At 36.5% G+C, this 26,328-nt stretch overlaps 2 protein-coding genes across 3 annotated transcripts in view; both read right to left on the bottom strand.

Annotated features, from left to right (window-relative positions):
• LOC125668257 (receptor-type tyrosine-protein phosphatase alpha-like) overlaps positions 1-22,134 on the bottom strand; it is a 93,768-nt gene extending 71,634 nt beyond the window's left edge. The window contains exon 1 of the mRNA XM_048902124.2: positions 21,896-22,134. Within this exon, the coding sequence (XP_048758081.2) occupies positions 21,896-21,977 (82 nt within the window). The 5' untranslated portion in view covers positions 21,978-22,134. The remainder of the gene's footprint in view (positions 1-21,895) is intronic.
• The window catches only part of LOC125670354 (solute carrier family 17 member 9-like), a 960,148-nt gene that overhangs the window by 510,069 nt on the left and 423,751 nt on the right, over positions 1-26,328 (bottom strand). The gene's annotated exons all lie outside the window — the stretch shown is intronic.

Below are 26,328 nucleotides of genomic sequence, written 5' to 3'. Positions count from 1 at the left end.
CATGTTGAGTAAAGTCCTATTAAATCTCTCAGTCATACCATTTCCCATTGGATGATAAGGTGTTGTTCTCGATTTTTGGGATCCAATTAATTTACAGAGTTCTTTAATTAAGTTGCTTTCGAAATTTGCTCCCTGGTCCGAATGTATGCGTTTTGGAATTCCATAGTGAACAATGAATTGGTTAAATAAAACATCTGCAGTGGTTTTTGCTGTTTGGTTCCTAGTAGGATAAGCCTGTGCATAACGAGTGAAGTGGTCTGTAACTACCAATATATTTTGTTGTCCTCCCTTTGATTGTTCCAGAGATAGAAAATCAATGCAGATTAATTCTAATGGCTGGGTAGAAGTAATACTTACCAATGGTGCTCGGTCAGGTTGTGCCTTCCTCTTTATACATCTGTCGCAAGTTGTTATCCATTGCTCAATGTCCCTAGACATACCAGGCCAATAAAATCTTTCCTTTATCAGTGATGATGTTCGTTCCCTGCCAGGATGACCCATTTCATCATGTAATAGTTGTAATACCGTTGGTATTTTCACTGACGGCAAAATAAGTTGTTTCTTGATCTGATCTTGAAGAGTAACTTCTCTGTACAATATTCCATCTTCTATACTCAGACGATCGAACATTTTAAATAAAGGACTGCGTGGCATCTGACCCTTCTTTGGTTTATCTCCCGTGAGGACTCTTTCCATCCAGGGTCTAATATTACTATCTTGGAACTGTAGTGTTTTCCAGTCCACATCCATGCACACATCCATGTTTAGATCTATCTGCACTATGTCAGTTGTATTTGGACTGCCAAAACTTTCAATGCTAGCAATGTCCAGTTTCTTGCATATCGACTTAACAGATTCTTTAGATAATGGAATCCGAGACAAGGAATCGGCATCCTGATTGTTTGCTCCAGGCCTGTACCTGATGTCAAAATTGTAAGTCCCTAATGCTGCAAGCCATCTATGTCCTGTTGCGTCCAGAGTGGCAGATGTCAACACATAGGTTAGTGGATTGTTGTCTGTTAAAACTGTAAAAGAATTCCCATATAAATAATCATGAAATTTGTCCACTACAGCCCACTTCAACGCCAAAAACTCAAGTTTATGGGCTGGGTAATTCTGTTCTGATTTCGACAATCCTCTGCTTGCAAATGCAATAACTTTTTTTAAACCGTCATGATCCTGGTAAAGCACTGCTCCTAAACCTTGTCCACTTGCATCTGTATGTAATTCAAAAGGTTTTGCAAAGTCTGGATAACTTAAAACTGGAGTTGATGAAAGTTTTGTTTTCAATATATCAAATGCTGTTTGTTGTCTTTCACCCCATTCCCAATCTTTAGCATGTTTCTTTTTCTTTTTCTTTGATGTACTTGGAAATAATTCTGTGAGAGGTTTGGACAACTGACTGAAGTTCTGAATGAATCGTCTGAAGTATCCCGCAAATCCAATAAATTTCCTTACCTCTTCTGCATTGGTTGGTATTGGCCAGCTTACAACTTTTGAAATCTTTTCTGGGTCTGTTTCTACACCTGATGCTGAAACGACATGTCCTACATATTTAACTTTTTTCTTGAAGAAATTACACTTTTTCGGAGAAAGTTTCAAATTTGCCTCTTTAATACGATCAAAGACGAACTGCAGTCTCTCTAAATGCTCTTGAAATGATGAAGAAAAGATGATCACATCATCAATGAAAATGCAACAAATTTTCAAATGTAAGTCTCCTAAAACTTCCTGCATTAAACGCTGGTATGTGGCAGGTGCTCCAGACAGACCAAATGGCATACGGTTAAATTCATATAATCCTAGCGGCCCTACCGTAAATGCTGTTCTCTCCTTATGTTGCTCATAAATTTCAACCTGATGATATCCCGACTTCATATCGATCACGGAGAAGAACTTATTTCCTGCTAAACAGTCTAACATTTCCTCAATTCTTGGTAAAGCATACGCATCTTTCTTTGTCCTTTTGTTTAGTTGTCGATAGTCGATGCAAAATCTTAAGGAGTTATCTTTCTTCTTTACTAAAACTACATTTGACGACCATGGAGAATGAGATTTTCTAATAATTCCGGATCTCAAAAGTATCTTTAAGTGATCTCGTACTTCGTTGATCATTGCTGGGGGTATTCTTCGATATCTTTGCTTAAAACTCTTCTCATCATCTACCTCAATTTTATGATAAACATTTGCAGCATGTCCAACATCGGTGTCACTTTCTGAGAATAGGTCACTATACTTTGCTATAAGATCTTTCCCTTGCTGAATTTCATCAGTTGACAATTCGTTCTCTTCCAGTGATATCTTGTTCAGGATATCTATCGATGGGCGTTTAATTTCCTCATTTACGTCTTGTTCTAATACTGGCTGAATCTCGCATATAATTGACCTTGGTTGAATGATAACAGTTCTGGTAGTAACATTGCTGATGTATACGTCTACTGGATCCAATCCTCTTTTACTAGTATCACACTCTATCAATGATGGTTCTATGTCAAGATCTTTGTTGAGTTTTGTCTCAGTTGTAGGATGTAGCATTGCTAATGTTTGTTGGTATGGTATTGCCTGATCTATACAACCCTTAACAACTATCCTGGAATTTGGTTGTACTCTGACTGTTGTATTCTCGGCACTCCTAACTAATCCTAATCTATAACGGTTTTTCCTTAATTCCTTTTCTCTAAGTAAAATAGCTCGAAAAGATAAATACCATGGTGTTGTCAACTTTGATTTCTCCAAATATTTGTCTCCATGTTTCTCCTGAAACAATTTCATTAAGGTATTCAAAATATTTGTCCCTAATAATATCGGTACTTTCTGGTTGTAAGGACTATCTGGTATGACGAGTAGAATTGATGTTATTGGTTTCATTTCTAACACTTGTAAATCAAGTGTAATAAAGCCTTCGTAGGGTAAATGTTGTCCATCAGCGCATTCGATTTTTAGCAAAGATCCTAAATCTTGAACAGGAATTTCTTTGAAATGATCTTCATAAAATTGTTTACTAATCGTAGAAACTGTGGAACCTATGTCAATGAGTGCTTTAGCTTCAATCCCATTTATTAAGATACTTGATTCAGTTGGATCTCCACATAATCCAGGTGGTAAAGTATTCAATTTTTTTTTTTTTACTGATGATATGAGGTCTTGTTTTCTGTTGAAGTCTATGGATGACCTCTTTTCATAGACTTGTTGTAGTTTAAAGTCAAAGGTTTACCGTGAACATCCCTGTTTGCACGACAACCTCGCTCTATGTGTCCTTCACGGCCACATCTCCTACAAACAATGTCTGGATACTGGTCGTTAACCTGTTCTTGTGATTTATCATCCTCTTTGTCTTTCCTGTAATAGTTTTTGTCTCTGTTCCTATTTCCAGATCCTCTGTATCGTTTCCTTCCTCTGTTCTGATATTCCAAATTCTCAAGTCGATGAGTTATTTGTTTCAACACTCCTTCAATCTCACCCGAATCTGCTTTCTGTGCAACTGCTTGCTTCACTTGAACCTTCTTGTTATCCTCCTCATCCAACTTAAGCTCTTTTTCAAGTTTTCTCAAAGCAACTCGTAAGTCATCAAAACTCTTGTGTATCTCCTTTTCGTAATGGCAACTGGCCTTTAACTCAGGTTTCAAACCCTTATATAGCATATCATGCAGCATCTCATCTGCCATCTCAAGTTTGACTGCTCCCACTTTAATTGCTCTTTGCATGATATTCTCCAATCTGCAACTCCAAGTTGTTACATCTTCATCTCGTGCCTGCTTGGTTCCATAAAATTCTCCTAAGATATTTTCCCGTTCATCAATATCTCCATAGACGCTGTTTAGTTTTGAAATGATTTTCTGCAAATTTGCATCAGGACCTAAATTCATAATCACTCTGCCTGCTTCTCCTCGAAGTGATCTCCTGACCGCCTGTGCAATGTCTTCCTCTGAATGCACTTTATCTCTCATGACACATTGCACCTCGTATAGCCATAAGTCAAATGTTGTGTCTGATCCTTTTGACTTATCATTCCCAGAGAATAAACTGAACCTCAGGGGTTGGACAATGTGTTGATATTTCTTCTGCTTCCCTGGCTGTGTTTCTACCTTTTCAGTTTTTACTGTAGTTTCAGCTTTTGACTCTACATATTCTTTCATCCATTGCACCAGATCATCTGGATTATCGGCTTTCGGTACAACTTCCATTTGTCCTAAAGTTTCCAGTAGTCTTTTATACTGTTCAGGTACTTCCGCCATTGTGTTATAGTTAGCGAATGAAAATGCGCCAGTAAAACTAAATTTCCGTATACGTGAAACAAAACACGATGGTTATAACCCAAATCGGAAATAAACCGCGCGTGGTACCAATAATTGTCATGAATCGCAAAATGTTTCGCATACGTTTTACGGCATATGTGTACCCATAACCAATAACACTCTTATTTGCAAAGAGTAACTCTATTGTACACCCTTATTTGCTAAAGAGTAAATTTGAATTGCTTGAGGGGACTGGTAAGATGTTTCACCTATTTACACTTTGCCTATTTATCCATGTACACTAAGTACCAACACACCTGATTTGACTGAACTGCACCTAAATAACACCTTTGATCCAAGCACTGACCTCTTATATCAATAAATATTCAGTCACAATCCTGTTATTAAAGTCACTGTAAGTTAATGAATGTTAATATCTTTCTTGCATCAGATTCTCTCTCAACACTCTTTCAAATCAGTAACTTCAATACTTGTACTAAACCATGATTGTAAATATCTATCTACAAACCTCAGTTATATGTAAAAAAAAAATAAAAATATTCACAAATACTTTTGATATACTTCTTAAATGTAAATGACACTTGACCTGTCAAAATGTGTTTCAACTTTCAATGTAAACAAACACTATACACTATAATTTCTACCAAGTGCACTAGTCAGCTCTCTATGAGTATTACACTGAAATTATATACATTGACATTTATGCAACAGCATATCAATATACTAATTAAAAGTTTGGCACAGTCCTGTCTCTGACCAAAGGCATGGATCTCCACAAGAATGCGTCAATTCACTTAAGGAAATTCGGAATGAAATGTCCTGCTTATAACTCAGGGTTGCTTCCGAATTGTGTAGTTTGAGTTTATGAAGTACAATATTGACACAACACAATCACTATCGATGTGTCAAAAAGTAAATAAATAAGACTGGTAACTTAAAAACTATCACATGTACCTCACATCTTCGGAATCTTCATTTGTTTACAATTCTTCAATGAGAACTTCCTGTTGTACTTCCGGTGAGGCTCTTTAGGATGTGTTTCCAGTGACGAGAGGCTCAGGTGGGTTACGTCATTAAACGTTGGGCGCCATTTCTGTTACGGGGTTGCAAACCGGTTCTAATGACCACACAGACCATCCGTGACAGGTTATGAGTTTATTGAAGAAATAAATCTATTTCTGACATGTAAATAGCAGCTCTGAAACATAATAAACAATTATAAGCATACACAATCACACACCACATAAAATATACAAATACTTGGGAAATAATTTCAATACAATGAACACAAAATTAGTCGTCCATTATTTTGTGTAAAGTTTAAGAAAAATTATAAAATAACATTTAAATCTCAAAAGGAGGCTCTTTACCCATAATGCATTTAAATATAATAAATCTTATCATTTATGACATTTATGCAAACTAAATGGTAAAGTACACATCGAACACACACAAAAGAAATTATATGACAAATACAAGTTAGACATCACAGAAATACATACAAAACAATGATCTTACCAGATATATGGTACCAGAGCCAAAATATCAAAAATAGGAAGATAACTGATTTTCAAGGAACCTGTATAAAATATTAATTCTATTTTACTCCTTTGTTAAATATGAAATAAAGTACATAATTTCATTTCTTTCATTCATTAACACATTCACACCAATTAATATGTTAAGATTCATTTTCTTACCTCAAGTCAGAAAAAAGATGTCAAAAGATATGCAAAGAAAACCACCCTTCAACACTCTGCTAGTGAATACAACTGACTATCTAAAAATCCAACAGAACTCACAAAACCCATGACATATAACCTTTGACACTAAGCTTAGCCAACCAAAATGAATTAAATAGACCATGAACAACAACTGCATGCATGGTTTAATCATAAGGAAAGCCATTAAGGTCATAATTACATTACTACATATCTAAATAGAGAAATATGGAAGACCATTATATAATCCAATAAAAGTTTATGTTTTGCAACTTACATATTTTATTTACACTAAAAATAAAATAAATTATTGATATTAATTCACCCTACTACAGAATATTAATTAAGACATAACTAAACTATATGAAACTAAATAATCAACCTTAATGGGATTCAAAATAAAATTATACTATTAGTTAATTTATTCATTGTTACTGTGATCATCATCTTCACAAGTCAAGGGTTATTGATTCGTTACTTCGCACTAACCCTTGACATCAGTCTCTATATAAAAGTTGGGTTCATTAGAATATTACGCAATCCACTATAAACAAAACATCCAATGAAATCACTGCATCTTGTTATGGTGTACATGGATACAAATGACGCGATCTCATACTGTTGTACTGATAGACACACGCATTTGTAATATTTACACCACTAATTATGTTTATTAATAGTAGATCAAGTTTGGAAACCTTTTTGCTTAAGACATTATTGCTTATACGATTGAAATAGCCATAACTATAGGTATAAATACACGTGTTCTTATTTGAATCTCTCGCTTCGCGTTGTTAAAAATAGCACTGCATTCTCATTGGTTCCCACTCTTTATTGTGGAAGCAAGCAGAACAAGCCCAACTTTTATATAGAGACTGATGTCAAGGGTTAGTGCGAAGTAACGAATCAATAACCCTTGACCTGTGAATATGTGTGATCATGCGATCGAAAATTATGAAAAGAATTTCAATAATTAGCCGCTCAACATGATTAAGATATACATGTATAGCACAATAAATGTACATGTTTATATATATCTTAAAGAAATTTTGCGATATATAATTTGTAAATAATTTATTATTTTGTCCATACATATTTGATTTCCCCTTCAATACCAGGAGTCAATAACATTGTTTTGAGTTCTTTTTAACGTGATGAATAATGTTGTTGAATGACGTTGCGAATATCTGGACACCCAAAGTCAATAAAAGTGTGCAATATCTGTAACGTTATTTGTTAAAAACTGTTGGTCTGATAATTTTTATCAAATTTTGACATATTTTTCTTTAAAAAAAACAAACTCGATTACCCCATAATTTTTTTCATAAATATTTTTCAAATTGTTTTTGTTCTGCTTTGATTTCAATATTGTCAAGATGAACAGCACCAAATTCTGTGTATTTTAAGTTGTTTAATGCAATGAATAAAGTCAATCAGTATTATTTTCTATATAACTCAACGGAAAACAGTGTTACTACTGTTAAAACAATGGTATGTTGAAAACGTAATTACTGGAAAAAAAACTGTGCTGTTGAATGAAAAACAATTTTCACAGAGTAGTTATAATGAACATTGTCAATTAAGAAACATCAGTCAAATTTTTAGGTGGAGTTTTCGAGTGAGAAAAAAAGGTCTGTAAACCCACGACCTATGTTAAAGAAGTCCTACAAATCATAAAGACAATAACCCCTATAATAATTTTGGTTCCAACCTTACCCCCTATGATCATTATTTAGTATCAATAGCATTAAAACAGATATCATTTATATGTTTTGTACATATATGCTATATATACCAATTTTGGTCCCTCCCTTGAGTCAGAACCTCTACCCCTAGGATTTATAACTTTGATATGGCCATAGTGTGCAGATGCACAGTACATCCTTATCAACTATACAGTTCACAAAATTCTGTTAAGCAGTTGCGCTAACTGATGGAGGCCAAACTTCTAAGTTCCAAAAATGGAAAAGGGACACAACTGCACCTCAAAATTTCCAGTAAACATGAACATGCACAGCATGTCCAAATTAAATACAAAGTTACTAGACCTAGGGACCATGAATTTACACTTTTGGAAGAAGCTTCTTATAAAGCCAATCCTTGCAACAGAACCCCTGACCCAGGGGCCAGGAAATTTTACAGTTTGGAAGAGGCACCCTTAATTTGCTCATTATGTCTTATATACATAGTTTGTCTGCTTGATGTCCCCGAGTAAAGATGCCTTTAATTCAAGGTTTTGACCCCCACCATGCAGGCGTGCCGTGACCACGAAATTCAAAGTACTCGAGGCATGCAATGCATGAAAACACGTACTTGTTTTTACACTTTTAAATTGGATATTAGTACTGAATACTTATCAGTTACTTAGTTGTGTATCAGTCGAATTCCAGTGATGAAACTACATATGAGAAACTTCACTTAATTAAATGTAATAAAGCGTATCGGGAATTAAAACATCTTTGTAGGTTGGGTAAACTCGCTATCTACCCTTCTTTTATCATGTCAAACTTTAGGGACTGTCCTCTGGTATAGCACTTTTGTAGTGAATAAAATTGTAAAAAAAAAAAAAAAAAAAAAAAAAAATTGAAAAAATTCAAGAACAAGCCCTACAATTTATATATGAAGACCATTCTAGTACATATAATCAACTCTTAGATATCTAAATCAAATCTTCCCTCACCGAAAACCAGGCATATGAGAGCCATGATCCTTGAAAGTTTTTAAAAATATAAATAAACAAAGTCCATTGTTCCTACAAGACTTGGTCCAGCTATAAAGAAACACGAAATATAATTTCAGATACCAAAAAGACCTTGGAACTTCCAAGACCAAGAACTACTAGGTATGGCAAAAGATCATTCAGCTATGCAGCCGCCACACTGTGGAACTCCTTACCAAACCATATAAGGGAAATCTCCTTCAATCAATTTAGAACTTTCATAGACACTTGGAGGGGGTGGGGGGGGGGGGGGGGGGGGGTGGACTGCAGATGCAGCTCCTGTCGAGGACACGGTGTGGAGGTGCATGGCTGAATGAATATCTCATTCAATTTATATACTGGTTTACTATGCAGGGTTTGACATTTACTTTTTTGAGCACTATAGACCAGTCGGGCTACTTCAAATGATTTTTACTAGACCTGACTTTATATCCACAAGCCCTGACCAACTTTCCAGACAAAATCTGATAGTTTCTCCATATTTAAATACTTCATTTAAACGACAAACGTTAAGTTTGAACCAAAATGTATTTAACTGTCTCAAAAATATCTAAGTCTCGTCATTCAATTTGATTTTCAAACACGTTTTCTGTTACTTTAAATTCTACCCGTCACGGATATTCTTTAGTCTATTAAGTATAAAATGACCTCAAGCGGCTTTTTATTTAATTTATATTTCATAAGCCCTGCTTTGTTTCTTCCTAGCCTTTTCTTTTTTCTCCTGGGACGTCTTTCCTTGAGGACGAGAAGTCGTATTTAAATATAGACATTCCCGCACATATGTCAACACCGATAAATAGCTGTTTACGACGTAAACACACGGTTCAAGATTGCTTGCAAACTCTTTACAGTTATTTTCTTTTAGTTAAGAATAAAATATCTTACGGTTTAAAGTAAAGTTTCTTGTTTATTTTTTTGACACGACCAGTCGGACTAGTAAATCGACATTTTACCCGACCGGACCCATCATTTAGTAGACTCGGTCGGTCGGACGTGCCTTAGTGTCAAACCCTGCTATGTTGTTTCATTTTATGCAAATTTTGCAGCCTTTCATCTGCATTACTACCAATTAATTTTTGCTTTTTGTTTAATCTTTTTATTTTTCATTCTGTCTTTTGAAAGATTCATTTTTATTTCATCTTTCTAAACCTTTTTTTTTGTACACTTGGTAACTTAGTTGCTGTAAACTGCTATATATTTGTAACAGCTAGAAGGGAGAAAATGCAACGGACAAGACCGGGATTCAAACCCGGGCCCCCTGAATCTCTAGTCAGGTGTTCTACCAACTGAGCTAATCTGGCCACCAGCGATCGAGCCCGGCTGACCGCTACATTTCTCCCTCCTTAAATGTCTTCACACCCTGAAGACATCAACCCAGGATCTTTAACCCTGGCAGGCATTTTCACTGCACCTGTCAGTTCCAGAGGCTAGTCTACGGCACCAAATGTAACAGGAAGAGAGAAAATGCAACGGACCAGACTGGGATTCGAACCCGGGCCCACTGAATCTCTAGTCAGGTGCTCTACCAACTGAGCTATCTGACCCGGCTGACTGCTACATATTATTCATGTCATATTTATTATATTTTCTCTTATTTTACGTTGAAACAGTTATAGTGCTTCTTAACAATTCTTACTGCTGTGGTTTGAATTTAGTGCTTAAATCTTATAGTGAAAGACTTTTGTTTGATTTAATTGTATTCAAAATTTTTACTTTGAAATTGTCGATTTTTTTAGTATGCATGTAAATATGTATAGATCTAATGTGTTTTTGCATGCTTACCTTGTGATATTTTATTTTGTCTGGTATAGTCGGTTTAAGAGCTCTGTTGAGCTCATGTTATTTGTACACAGTGCCGACTTTAAATAAAATTTACTTACTTACTTAGTGAACTTGGAACTTTACTGTGAAGTTATTCGTCCCATTCCCGCATGTAAACAAGTTGTTTCGCACCTTACTGTGTACGAGAGTTTCCAAAGGGAAATAACTCGGATGTATCTCAAAGCCTTTGTTTCTCGCAGTCTACGAACCGAATGCATGTTCAGTGGCGTAGCTACAATGTAGCACTATAAGTATATGCTTACAAGTATTTTCGTTAAATTTTTATTACATATTACAAAAAATGTCCTCAGCTTCTGGGCGGCTGCTCCCCCCCCCCCCCCCCCCCCCCCCCCCCCGTTTACATGCAAATATTTCAAACCTAGCTACGCCACTGAATTTTTCAAAATGTTGCTAATGCTCTTGAAATGAAGTCTAAATCATGCTTATCAGAAGTCCTAAAAGACGTTCATGCATTATTTCAATAGAACAGAACGATAACACGTATTGGCAGTCTTTGTCATGGTTTTACTTAATAAAAACATATTTCCAATTCAACGATAATGTTCATATCAATACAAACCATCAGTATGTATATCATATACACTCTGTAATGAAATGCATGATCTACAACGACTTTTGGATAGTAATGTTGTAGCATCAATAGTCCATGGATGTTTGAATCAATCAATCAATAATTCACTCAATATTTTCAATCCACCAATGTGTCAATCAATCAATATATCAATCAATAATTCATTCAATATTTTCAATCAATCAATCAATCAATATTTCAATCCACCAATGTGTCAATCAATCAATATTTTCAATCAATCAATATTTCAATCCACCAATGTGTCAATCAATCAATATATCAATCAATCATTCAATGTCAATAAGCCCAATTATTGGCCACGGACCTGGACTGAAACAAAATCTGTGGCAGGCTTAGCAAAATTCGGCCATGTCTTCATGCATGTTTAAGAAATGTTAACATACAAGAAGACATCCGCCACAAGCGGGCAAAATTTTGCTCGAGCCATGACAGGGAGACTGTTTATCAAATAGTAGTAAGGTTAAGGAAATATTCTAGCGTTTCTTTGGACTCCAACCCAGATACTGTTTAAAAACATAACCTGAGCAATATCAGACAATACATACTGTGTCTGTGAAATTTGGAAGAGCATTGTTGAAAACCTAGGTATTTTATGTATTCGGCATTGTGTGATGTTACGAATGGAGCTAAAGATTTGATACTCGTACGTGCGTTGTCTGCTGCAATATTGAGAACGTATGTGTATAGTAACGCCTGGGGAGGATCTGGGACGATATGAACCGAGTTTGTGGAAGAAGTTTGTAAATAGGCATTCTGGCAATAGTTAATTTCAGAAATTTTTGCAATCTAGCCAATGGCGTTGTACCAATACGGCCCCCCTCCCCAATTAACTAATATAACATCAGGCTTGCCCCTTTGTGCAACAATAGGCTCCACCTCCTTCCACACCATACCACTCTTACCACACTAAAAAGATGTGCTGTAGTAAATCCATATACAGCGGGCAGGATAATGAATAATGGAAGAGGCAATAATCCAGACAGTAGTATTGAATTAGGATGCACAATATTGCAGGTATACTTAAAAATTTGAATTTTTAGGCTCTGATATAGGCATTAAATGATTGACATTTCCATCTGCCTCTAGCCTCAATTTCGTGTTGGGGATCTAGACCGATGAAGTCAATAGGCCTGTGCAATAATGATGCAAGTTGATATTTTGTGAGCGGTTTGGCATTAAGGTGGCAGTAAAATGGGCCACGTGATTGGTCCAATGGACAAAAAATTGTGCATGTGCTTGAACAATGAATCTGTTCGTGAGTTGAGTGAAATGTGCAACATAGAACCCCTATTGCATTGATGTTTTGAGCCAGTTATAAACAACGAAATATGTACATCGCCTATTGATACGTGATTGTACAATAGTGTAGGAGCGGCATGACTTGCAACAACCCGCAACAATGCAAAATTGCCAACTGAAATGCGGTGGGAAACGTGGCGGATTCGTATGAACTTGAACAAACTATTGGTAGGATAGATATACGAAGAGTGATAGGGAAACGGGCATGCTTTACTAGGTTCAGCCTTTACTAGGATTGAGTTTACTATGAAGGTTTTGTGTTGTCAATACCGCCCTCTAACTGAATTTTATAACTAATGCACCTAGCTGTTGAAAACGATACTTAGGTGGTACTTAAGAAAGCAATATAGTTGATACACTGGTGAACTGGTGGGGGCCAACATAGCTGGAATTCATATTTGGTACGAAAGTTTGAAGAGAGTTTATGCCCATTTGATAAGTTGATGCTGTGTGGTTTAAGGCATGGGCCTTTAAAGTGATGGTCGCAACATTTGAGGTCAATGAATCCATAATTCACTGAATATTTTGAATCAAACAATGAATATTTAAATGTACCAGTGTGTATGTAGCAGTGTGTCTGTGGTGTTTCACTGATTTGAAGGGTTACCTGGTAGGAAACCTAGGATTGCATATATACATGAGTCATAACCCAGCATCAATGGAACCAAAGGAGGTTGAGGGATTTTGTTGTTGTTGGCCTGAACACCTATCATACTTGAGCCGGTTAGAACTAGTTACGATCATGTGCTATGCGAATGGCACGAATATATATTTTTAGATGCCCTGGATGTCAGAAGGGTGCCTAGCTAAATATATACTTGCGAATATCAAAAATCCATCTATGGAGTTATGAATCGTGGGGATTTTGTTATGTTTGATGATGGGTTTGAGAACTAATTGACCTTGTATGATGGAAAATTTGTACCTATCATGGTTGTTGTGTGATTGTGGATTCAAGAGTTAAGATAAATTGACATAATGCTTTGCCCAAATTTTATCTTTGATGGCTTGAGAAACGTGAGCCCCAAGTTCATCAGCAATGCTTGTAATAACAAGATGTGTTTGTAAAACATACATGTATATGCCCCCATGGTGCAAATTGAAAACGGGTATACACGTGCCTAATTTGATTGATAGCAGTATCACCAATTCGAAATAGAGCAGACAATATCTTCCAATGTCAGGAGTGGATAGACCAAGTGACCAAATATCAATGGGGGTCATCTACTTCTTATGCTGTACCAGATTTGGTGTCAGTAAAGCGAAGAATTCTTAAAATTAGGAAACAATTAAACCATTGATCACGTGACCTCAAAATCAATAGGGGTCATCTTCTCCTTAAGATGTACTAAATTTGATGTCTGTCAAGCAAAGGTTCTCAAGATATTGATTGGACAATATATTTCTATGTCCAGTTTGACCATTGGCCATGTGACCTCAAAATCAAGGGGGGTCATCTCCTGAAGATGCACTAGTGTACCAAATTTGATGTCTGTCAAGCAAAGGGTTATCTAGACATTAAGTGGTCAATATATAGATATGTCCAGTTTGACCCTTGGCCTCTAATCATGTGACTTAAAATCAAGAGGGGTCATCTTCTGATGATGTACCAGTGTACCAAGTTTGATGTCTGTCAAGCAAAGGGTTCTCTAGACATTGAGTGGTCAGTATATAATTTCTCTGTCCTGTTTGACCCTTGACCATGTGACCTCAAAATCAATAGGAGTTATCTACTCTTTGGGATGTACCAGTGTACTAAGTTTGATGTCTGTCAAGCAAAGGGTTCTCAAGATATTGAGCAGACTAAGTATTCCTATGTCCAGAGAAGATCAGAAAAACAATAGGGGTCCTCGTCAACTCATAACCAAGATAACAACTCCCATATGAAATATCATTACGATGAAGTAATTGGTGATATTGAGCGGGCAACACGTAGTCTGCCAACCATCAGGTGCAAACTAATAAATGCCCCTCTTCCTTTAAGGGGGGGGGGGGGGGGGGGGGGGGGGGGGGGCGCATAATAATTATATTATAACAAATAACCATTAAGCACTGCACACAATAAAATTGATACATCGTGTTATTAAAGTAGTAAATGGAAATTACCATAGCATTAAGGCAGGTAATATCAAAACAATGCTAGCAAAACATCAATAATATGAAATAAAATTACGAAAATTATAAACATGCTGTGCGTTAAGAAAGGGGATTTTCACCTGTTACGAAGGGTGTCGCCGGTGGCTGTGTGCACGTGGGTGCGGTGGTTTCCGCGTTTAGGCTGGGAGGCTACCTTTGTGATTAAATGATAGCTGTGTCCTACATGTATATGCCCATCTGATTCTCCTCTTGGGGTTGACTTGATGTCGGACGGGGCTGAATCCGGATTGGAATTGCTGGGGTCAGATTCTGTGTGAGCAATGACCGAAGAGCTGGATGTTGTGCCGGTCTAGCGTAAGGCGATTTAGATGGTCGCTTGATACGTCGCAACATTTTCGCAGTTTAGATATGTTTTTACTATACCCAAATATATGGTGAATCAGTCGAGGACGGGGTGATGGTGTTGAATTGAAATTCCAGATCTGTTCAATTTGGATTTTCGTTGACATGCAACTCGAAAAGGACCGGCAATTAGCGCTTGCGCACTATATATACCCAGTGAAAGAGGGAAAGTGTCATAATAGGTATTTGGGGGGATAGTGTCAAAACCGCGCATTTCAATTGATTGCAAGAGTTATGTTTCTTTGCCTGAACAACAAATACTTGTTCCGTTCATTTCAATAACAGGACTTAAAGGGAATGATTCACGATTTCCCCCAAAATTTTGTTTTTCACTTTTAATGATCAAAATCTATTGTCTAATGTGTTTAAAAAATTTCACATAAAAATAAGGTTATACATTATCACAGAAGCTCATTTTTGAGAGTTTATTATTTGTTTTGTAAACAAAGATTGTGGTATGTTATTGTTTACGAAATTTTCAAAAGAAATGGATATTAATCTAGGTTTATCATATCTTTCACATTTCAAGCATTCTTTGGGTAAAGTGTGTCATCTAAAAGTTAAAAATTTGTGACTATGCAAAATTAAGATGCTTTTTATTTCACTGGTTTGTTTGTAAACATTAAAAGACTGGAGTCTTTGTTTTCATAACACAGATTTAAGGCTAAAATATTGCTATTATTCTTAAATTCAGAAGGTCAAGATTTTGTCTGTCAAAATTAAATGAGTTATATTTTTAATATTTGACATCAAAAATGAATTTTTTTTTTTTTCAAAAATCGTGAACCAGTCCCTTTAAAGACCCAACTTTAAGTTAACGCCCCCAAATTTTACCTGTGTCGCGATCAATGATAAGCCGCTGGTCAATCAAACTTTTAACAATAGAGCTTAGATTGATTGACGTTTGCAGAGACCGTGGTCTACAGCTACCTGAGAAAGTGTTTTGATAACAATCATGGCTAATGATGATCGGCAGTCTTCAGATCTCGAGGAAAGCCCCAGTATACCTGAGTTTTGATAGCATTGACTCGCACCTAGAATATTTTAATTTCTAACGTCCCCTATACAATGCAATTTATCATCGTATTTTCTCTCTCCATCTTTATACATGTATTATAGATTAAACAATCAGAAATCAAACAATAATAATAATATTAAAAAAAAAACCCAAACAAACATAAGTTATTGGAATATTTTCTATTAATGATTTATTGTGGCTTTATATTTATAAAAACATGAACAATTCTTTATTGGCGCAGCCCATCAACATGTATAATGGTTATATTGCCCATGCGTAAAACTGTTACAGTAGTTTAAAAGATTTCTAGTCAACTCGTACCCTGACCGACTCGTACCCAGGTCAACTCGTACCCAATAGGTCAACTCGTACCCAAAAGGCAAAAGTCATCTCGTACCCAAGAATCTCCCCATAATGCAATATATGTATACGCATATAAGTGATATATCGCTTAGGTACGAGTTGTCATCAATTGAAGAGGAGGAGTCAACTCGTAACCAGATTCTTGGGTATGAGATTACTTTTACTTTTTGGGTACGAGTTGACCTATTAGGTACGAGTTGACCTGGGTACGAGTCGGTCAGGGTACGAGTTGACTTGACTCCGTTTAGAAAATGCTTCTGTTTGAGATACCACATGGATTATAAATTACACAATCAGAAATCAAACAACAGTAAAAAAGCATAAATAAGTTATTGAGATATTTCTATTTATAATTTATCACGGCTTTATATTGAGAGAGAGTGTGTGTGAGAGAGAGAGAGAGAGAGAGTTATTGAGATATTTCTATTTATAATTTATCACGGCTTTATATTTATAGAGAGAGAGAGAGTTATTTCTATTTATAATTTATCACGGTTTTATATTTATAAAGAGAGAGAGAGAGAGAGAGAGAGAGAGAGAGTTGTTGAGCTATTTATAATTTATCACGGTTTTATGTTTATAAAGAGAGAGAGAGAAAGATGTGTAAAACTGTAGCAATAATATAGATGAAATAATATGGCATGGCAATAGTGTTGCATACGTATGACAATAATTACTCATTTAGTCAATGATTGAGAGTAAGGGAGAGAGAGAGAGAGAGAAAGGGGGGTAGACTAGCTATGTGTCAGCTTTTGTTTGGGATACCATCGTTACACAAACACTACGTCCACAGAAACCCTAAAGAGAGAGAGAGGAGGGGGTGTATACTTCGTGTCAGCTTCTGTTTGGGATGCCATCGTTACACAAACACTACGTCCACAGAAACCCTAGCGAGAGAGAGAGAGAGAGAGAGAGAAAGAGAGAGAGAGAGAGAGGGGGGGGGAGACTTCGTGTCAGCTTCTGTTCTACTTGGATTTATTCATTCTCTCGAAACATGGATATTTTACGTACTACACCCACGACACCGCGAACTCCCAGGACACGCCGGGTAATATTATATTTAGGAAATTATTTATATACGATATATAACAATTTAATTAGAAGTTTTAAAAAGCAAATGTTTAGAAATGGGTTAAACCTGTCATTTGCAATGCATAAATATGACCAAGTTTGAAGGTTTACGGGAAATAGAAATGCGGTATGCATGTAGGTAGAACTTTTAATTATTTTTTTTGCACAAATCAAGACACTAAGCATAATTTGTAATAACCTGAGAAATTTCCTGTGTATATCATAAAAATATACACAACAACTGATCTCTTGGCCAGGTAAATTCCAGGTAAATAACATTGACCATGGATAAGCTCCGCCCACATTCAGTCATCCGTGGAGCAACCGTACGGTGTGTGTTTTTGGGTCTTTAACTCATAGTGAGTTAAGTCGGATTATAATGGGTGTTGCTAAAACACGGAACGGAAAATATTTTATGCAATAGTATTATGAGGAAGTCCATTTAGCAAAATAAAAGGTTTATCATGAGCAAGGATAGCAGAAATTACGCACACAATGAGAACGGGAAGTCATCCACCGTTTCATATACTTCATACTACTTTAAAATAATTAACTTACCATGAAAAATATTAATAAAGGGGGAAAAAAGGGGGGGGATGATACTGAAAAATAATTGAATTTTCAAATTTTATATCCAATGAACACACACACACACACACCGAAAATAACATTGTAGAAGATAATAAAAAAAAAAAATTCGACAATTCCCCCCAAACATAGCCTTCTTAAATCGAACTTCCTTTAATTATAGTAATTTAGTTCTACACCTGGTATAATGCATGTATGTATTTATTTATCACATAAAATTTCAAAGCTAACGAGTCCGGTGTGTTTAAAAGGTTTGCCTCATTTGGGAAGAATTTATGTGAAAGTTCACACATCTACCGATATCCCAAGGATTAGTATTGAACCCGAAGAAATACAGCGGGAAAGAAATATTGAAACAGAACCAATGAAAACTATAAAGTGAGGTTTACGATCAATAGTATGAGGAAGTAACAGATATGAAATAGCTAAAAGGCTAACAGAAAATTTATGCTTGAATGGAATTAAAAGGTCATCTCATTATTAATCTACATATTAAAATACAAGTATTTAGTTTAGAAATAAACTGCTAGAAGTCTCCTCCCTATTTAGGATTGGAGTGCTGCGGTCACGAAGTTTCGTTAGTTAAAAAATAATATACCAAACACAAGGTGTTTAACTTGCTGATTTAATAAGATCAGATCATAATACACGGTATTATGTGTAAATTTACATGTAAATGTGCGTTAATGACGTTTGAGGGGGAGGGGGGCCTTTAAAGGGACTGGTTCACGATTTTTGATAAAAATATTTTTCATTTTTGATGTTAAACATTAGAAATATAGCTCATTTAATGTTGGCAGCCAAACTTTTGACCTTCTGAATGCAAGAATAAAAGCAATATTTTAGCCTTAAATATGTGTTATGTAAACAAAGACTCGAGTCTTTTTATGTAAACAAACAAACAAGTGAAATATTGATTTTGTAATATAATGCATCTTAATTTTGCATAGTCACAAATTTTAACTTTTAGATGACACATTTCACCCCAAATATGCTTGAAATGTGAAAGATATAATAATACTTAGATCGATATCCATTTCTTTTGAAAATTTCATAAACAATAGCATACCGCAACCTTTGTTTACAAAACAAATAATAAACTCTCTAAATTGAGCTTCTGTGATGATTGTATCACCTTAATTTTCATGCGAAATCTTTCAAACACATTAGACAGTAGATTTTGATCATTAAATGTGAAAAACAAAATTTTGGGTAAAATCGTGAATCAGTCCCTTTAAAGTACCTGTGTTCTTTCCTTTCTCTACCCACATGTGTCGCTGCTTGCTAACACATCTGTCAATGCCGATATTTCAAAATTCTTGTAAAACGTTTAGTAAATTCTTATACAAACGCTTAACTTCGCTTAATCAATTTATGATGCAGAATTTTATAATAAAATTGTTTTACCGTTTGTAAACAAATTCCCAAAATTTTATTATAATCATAATAAAGTATTTTCTTCCAATTTTTGGTATTATCTTACCTACATTAATCATTCTAATTCTAATTCTATTCCGTCCCGTTACGTCTTCCGTTCCGCGTTTTACCAACACCCACATTATAACCTGTAAAATGCGAAACGAAACCTACCGAAACAAAACGAAACGAAATCAATTCAAAACGAAATCTACCGAAACGAAACAGATTGTATAACCGAACTTTAATGAGCAAGCATCTCAGGTCCTTGTGGAAGTTGCTTTATCAGTCTCCACGATAGTTGGATTGGTTGATTGTATCTTGGTTAATTAAAGCTTATTACCCGATGTCCATGTATTATTTTAGTACATAATTACTTTAGAGCAAATTAATTACTTTATAAAGTCATTAACTTTCCCTTAATTACATGCTTGAAAACATCTGCATGTAAAAGAAAACAGTGAGAATATTATTTAGAAAGTAAATATAGTGTGGTACATATTTAAATCATCCCATAAATCAAATAGTGTTATACGTCTATAAATAGACCCACGCGCGTCAGGGTAATTCCAACATGATGCATTAACTCATACGCAACTGTCTAGTTTAAGGCTGAAAGAGCGTAAAACAACGAATTACTAAGAGGTATTTGATATTTTTATTTCTATTAAACTTATGGCACGGTACTGTTGTAACAAAATACACAGCTTTACACAGATAAGACCACCAATGATCTGAAAGTTTGAACTGGTCACGTGACTGTCACTTGAAATGGTAAGAGTGACGCGGTTATTTGTAAACATCGATTTAAAATCAAATAATTTTGGTTAAAACAGGTGAAATAATGTATGATATGTTGTCATACAGCCTCATAACTACATACGTGAGATGATTTAATAGCGTTTTTACGAGATGGAAAAAAATATTGTAATTCAGACCATACAGCTTTGATTATGTATTCTCCGAGTCGGATAGTGAACGCCCCATTTCAAAATACATGTATTCAAGTTCGAAAGTCAACAATTACACATATTACATGGCGACGTGAAAGCGTGGACGGCGTGCAGGCTGTTGGCGGGACACATTCAGCGATAAAAGACAGTCAGATGGAAACAGGGTAGAGAGAACCACTTTGACCAATGGAAGGGGGGGGGGGTAGATTTCGTGTTTAACATGAAATCACCATTCAGTAGTAAGTATTGACTACATGTCTATACTGTAAACGAAATTCTCATCGCACATGGCGTTTCTAATATTTCTCTCTCGCGCGCGCTTGCGCACGTTCACCATAAACGTCATTCTTTCATAGATACATATTAGAAAATCGTTATTTTCTTCCTACATTGAGTAGACCAGTACTCCTTTAATACCCGTAAATAATTTGTCGAAATTGTCAAATCGTATTATTTTTCGTAATTTATCATACTGACAAAATCTTCGAACAAAATACTGTTTAATACGGCACGTACATACACGTACCTTTACGCATTCGAAGTGAAATAGTTACAGATAAAATAATTCTGAATACTGAAGGATATCTGCAATAAGAAGTCGCTAACATTTTTGATGTTTGAGAGAACAAGGACGCAGAACAGGACGATAATACACATGACTGTGAAACTGGTCAGATGATCACCTCCATTTTCTTCTTACTAACCCCCAAACTACCGAAACATTTGCATGTAATAAAAGACATAATTTCTCTTCAAGTTCATGGAAAACTCATCCGCTGGTCTAGTGCACAGTAGTGACCAAAAAAAAAAAAAAAAATCCCCGATGGTTGATTGGTTTCGAGCTTCCGATTATCTACAAGTGGGAAGTGGAACAAGGTTCTTTCATGAAGCCTTAATTCTTTCATATTCTTTTCTCTCTTTCGTTTTCTTCTTTCTTTCGGTTACGTTATCATTATCTAGAACTTATAAAGGAATCTCGGAGTACATCTATAATGCTGTGTTATACTCTAAAGGTTAGTCTACTTTTGACCTTTTATATTTATAATCATATTGTAGGGAGAGAAAATCCCATTGTAAATATTATATTACAGTAAAATATGTTCTTGAAAAGAAGCACCTGCAAAAGTTTAATAATTATGGAAATCCATTTTATATCAAGTACTCAAGGTTTAATTAAAACGTCAATGAAATGGTTAAGTTATGTTTCTGTCAAGGAACTAAGACCTCCTCTTTCAATGTAGGCTACTTCTACATAAAAAATTAAACAATTCAATACCGAGAATTAAAAAAAAACTACTCGGTGATACAGTAGACATTATTATTGTCATTGAACATTGATCAAAAAGACATATTTATAACTGAGTATCGCGTCGAGTTCAAAGATCGAATATGGACAGCTGGTTTCTAATGTACTATGTATATTCCTCCGTTTGTATTTTTTCTCTTTCTTTTAAATGTTTCTTTTTAGAATATTATTTCTTTTACTAAAATTCTTTCAAAATTATCAAGAAATCTCAACAACAAAAAATCTGCAGAACATACACATTTCTAATCTTACCATTTTTGGAACGGTCCATTTCTGTATCACACAAAGTATGGTGTAACAAAACAGCTAAGGTCACCGACAGTAGCAATTTCATACTCTTTCCTCTCAAATATCCCACTCGAATATCAAAAACAAAAACATGTGACTAAAATCACATCATATGTAGAGCTGGAAGAAAATATTAAAATGCCCTTTTTTCCTGATACTTCTCTTTTCAGAAGGGTCTGTATATTTAGGGTGCGGAAACCCACTGCGGAAGACCAGATAAATTACAAATCACCAGGATGTCTAAATAAACATAAGAACATATAACTCCCTCTCACTCACACACACATTATCACTCTATATCTCTCGGAAAGGAGGGAGGAAGAGGATAAGAGTTTAAAGTTTGAGGGCTACAAGGACTTTGCTTAGAAAATAGAAATTATTCTTTGAACCTCCACAGTCATGTTCATTTTGGGGACCAGAAATATGAGCTTTGTGTACAAGGAAGTAGTATGGCATAGTGAATATAAAGATGCTTAAAGTGGATAAGTAGTTCACCAAGAGTTCACTTCAAATCCATTATACGTATTTCTCGAAAAGCATTATATTAATATACATGTATCTATACAATGCATATTCATGACAGAGAACGTATGGTAACATGGTTGAAATAAATCTAAACATTGTTTATTGAGTTTTATAACCAGAAAAGACAGATAGATAGATAGATAGACAGTCAGACAGATACCGTAGATAGATAATATCTATAGATATATTTTCATCTTTTTGTTTGTAGCAAGTGTCGTCTAGGAGCACTTTCGTTCATAGTGCATTTCAAATTAAACAATGCACATGAACGTCGTTGTTTAGCTAATCAAATTCCTGTGGAATTCTGACGTTAACTACAGTAATTTTTCAAACATCGTATCGGCAGGACTGTCCCTCCCCTTTAACAAACTGAGACGGGACTGGACAGTTGGAGAGGTGAATCGGACGTCATCGACAGCTTAACGTTATTCAATGCGTGTTGTTCATTAGACAGTGAGTGGTCCTGTAGCAGGAAAGTCAAGTCTCTGACTAATTCATTCACATCACAGTGGACGTATATTTGGTCGGAAGTTACACAGTATTAAGTCCGAATAGAAAATTTTGATGAAGTACAATTAAAATGAGTGATTGGTATTCTGAATGGAAAATACATATAAAGGCCTTATCATTTCAACATTAACTCACCCCCACCCCCACCCCACCCCAATCACAATTCGCATGTGGTAATATCATTATCTGCTGTGGTAAATTCATTCCATGACATGGTACATATAGTACATCTATTTGAACGGCTAAGAATCCCGAAAGAAATGAAAGTAGAATTCATAAATATCTAAAAGCTCTATCGCTTCATGAAAAGTATGTTGGTGTGAAGCGTTGCATTTCATACCCTCACGTATTTTCAAAAATTGAATATTGCATTTTTCGATTTTATTTATCGAGATCGATAATTCTGTTCAGTTAAAGAAAACATGAGAATTCATCAATTTGATTACATTTAAAATTTTAATGCATAAACGATGACCATGTTGGACAATTTTCGAGACTTGTAATTAAAAAGCAAACAAATATAGCGAAGGCGAAGAAATATAGATATTTTCGAACTGACGAGTATATCAACCGGTACAATGTTTGCTGTAAAAGCACATGATGAAAAGTATTCGTACTCCATGCGAAAAACCGGTGTACATGTACTACGGAAATCCGAAAGTGATAATGGGGATACCGTTTCCACAAGGAAATAAAGTAAAGCATGGACACTATTATGGTGTACAGAATAAAAATACGTAGTAGACAAACCTTTTAGTACAATACCAACAAGTGCTCGCACAGTTGCTCGGAACTAGTCATATGCATTGAAATTGGTGTTAATCATATTGGAGAATCTCTAAACGTTTGCATTTTAAGAATTTTTGATGTAACAATGTTCAAAATATTTGCAAATGCTGCCATACCTTTGTATCTGAGAAAGGTACAATATATAAATGTATACAAAATAAACTTATTGAAATCAAATTATATTTAGTCATTATTTAAAACATCGACGTCGAATTTGTTAGCGTTTTTAAAGAATTAGGTTACTGTAGAAGTACTTTTTTCCGCGCGGTATTAGTTTACGCTATGTACGCGGTCACAAATTTTCCGCGGAAATTTATCCCAGCGTACTGAAAGTAAATGAAAGACATTAAGTGGCAATCTAAGAAATCCGCCCAATTTTCTACCCGCGGAATAAACAGAAATTGTGATTCCGCGGACTTATGAACCCGCGGGAAAAAGTACGTTTACAGTATTTTGAAGCTTTCTTTACGTTACAATATCGGCCCCAATACCGTATGCTCAAAATAGCTAGAAATATATTATAAACAAATTTATCTGACTAAGATTTCTCCAAGAAATGGGGTTACGTTTAATTTTTTTTATCATTTTCATGTATCTAATATCTGAGTGCAGTTGTAATTGTAACAGAAATCTCAGACGTTTGTTGGTTTGATTTGAATAATAATTCAGGGTGTACGGGGTGTCATGGAGGGACAGTACCTCTAGTGGAGGGACTTGTAATATCCTTTTCAGGACAGCTCGTCCACTACTAGCTCCTACATGACACTCAACTCTCATCAGTTGCTCCTCGTTGCAGTCGCATGCACAGCAGTCACACTCCGGGCTACGACTTTGGCAGGTCGGATGAATCTTTCTTTAGAGGGTAGCCGTTTGAGTATCAAACCCTCGGTGAGTTGTGAACCTGCTCTTCCAAGCATGCAAAGACTGCCCCGGCGGACCAGGTGGAAGAAATCCTTGCGATTCAACGGCTGAGAAGGCGGTGCAGCACAGCACTGTGGAGTGCTTAGAGCGTGTCAGACCACCAACGACAATTCGGCTATCCACTGCAGCGAAGGAAGTCTCCAGACGTAACGATCCCTCGTGCCACTGGGCCCAGGTTTCTGAGGCCAAGAGAGTGGGTTTGTCTGCGTGTACAAGCCTTCTCACTATAAAACCATTCACGCAGAGAATTCCGCTGTGTTGTACCTTGCACTATCATCTAGTCCTGCGGCGATGGAGGAGCAACAGATCAAGGTGACCAGTCTGGTTTCGCTCAAGGCTGCGATATCGAAGTTGATAGTGACTGCAACTCCCTGTTCTCTCAGTGAGCTTGCCAGCGGATAAACCTTTTTCTGGAGGGGAAAGCCGAGGAAGAGAACAGAACTAACGGAGTGGGGCATCAAGACAAGCTGTTGAAATAACTGCCAGATTTGTCCTTCGGGATTAGCGAGAGAATGATGAAGCTACGCCTGCCCTTGAGCAACAGACGGCATGTCACCATTATAAATGCCTACTGCTCCCACTCTAACCAGCACAGAGGAGACAATCGAGCGATTCTACGCTGACCTCAGTTCCGTCCTCTGCTCTGTTACTGTCAACGACAAGTTAATCTTGTTAGGTGATTTCAACGCCCGTGTTGGTGGTGACCATAGCCGGTAGGAGGGAGTTCTTGGCAAGCATTGAGTCGGGAAGATGAACAGGAATGTCCTAATGCTGCTGAGCAAATGTGCTGAGTATGAACACCGTATTTAGGTAGGCAAACAAATGACTTCCTGGATGCACAGTGGTATCTGATAGATTATGTCACATTGCACCAGAGAAATATTCGGGAAGTTAGCATCACAAAAGCCACGAGAGGAGCTGGACAGACCACAGACTAATCCGATCCACCCCAACCTGTACATTGCTTGCCACTATCCAAAGCGACCCAAGACTATCCGCGCTGCCTTCAGCACAGCCAAACAGCACAACCCTTTCTACCTACAGAAACTGCAATCTACGTTCAGCGCGAAACTGTCTACCAACGGACCGCTAACTGGAGGTCCAACCCAGAAGTGGAATCAGTGCAAATACATTGTGAAGAAGACAGCAAAGACAGTGCTGGGACTAAAAAAGTGCACACCTCAAGACTGGTTTGATGAGATTGACAGCGTCATCGAAGGCCTCCTAGCCAGAAAGTACAAAGCATTCATGGACTATCAGAATTAATCAAGTTCTGCTCCAAAGAAAGGTAGATTCAAATCCCTCCCGACCCAGGCCTAACGCGAGATCAGGAGGATGCAAGACCTGTGGTGGGAGAAGAAGGCAGAATAAGTGCAGCGAGCTGCTGATACCAACAACACCAAGCAGTTTTTCAGTTCCATCAAGTCAGTCTTCGGCCCTTCGAAAACCGGCACCGCACCATTTCTGTCAGCAGACGGTGCCGCCCTGATCAAGGACAAGACTGGCATCTCCAACATTTAGAAGAAGCACATCAGTCAGCTGCCTAATCAACCCTCAACAGTTGTGCAGTCTGTACTCAACGATGTAGCCCAGTAGCCAATCCGAAACGAACTAGATGACCCTCCAATTATCATGGAGACTGAGAAAGCAAT

This window comes from Ostrea edulis, chromosome 4, assembly GCF_947568905.1.
Source record: "Ostrea edulis chromosome 4, xbOstEdul1.1, whole genome shotgun sequence".
Classification (NCBI taxonomy): domain Eukaryota; kingdom Metazoa; phylum Mollusca; class Bivalvia; order Ostreida; family Ostreidae; genus Ostrea; species Ostrea edulis.
The sequence above is the reverse complement of the archived record's forward strand: the minus strand, read 5'-3'. Positions and strand labels throughout refer to the sequence as shown.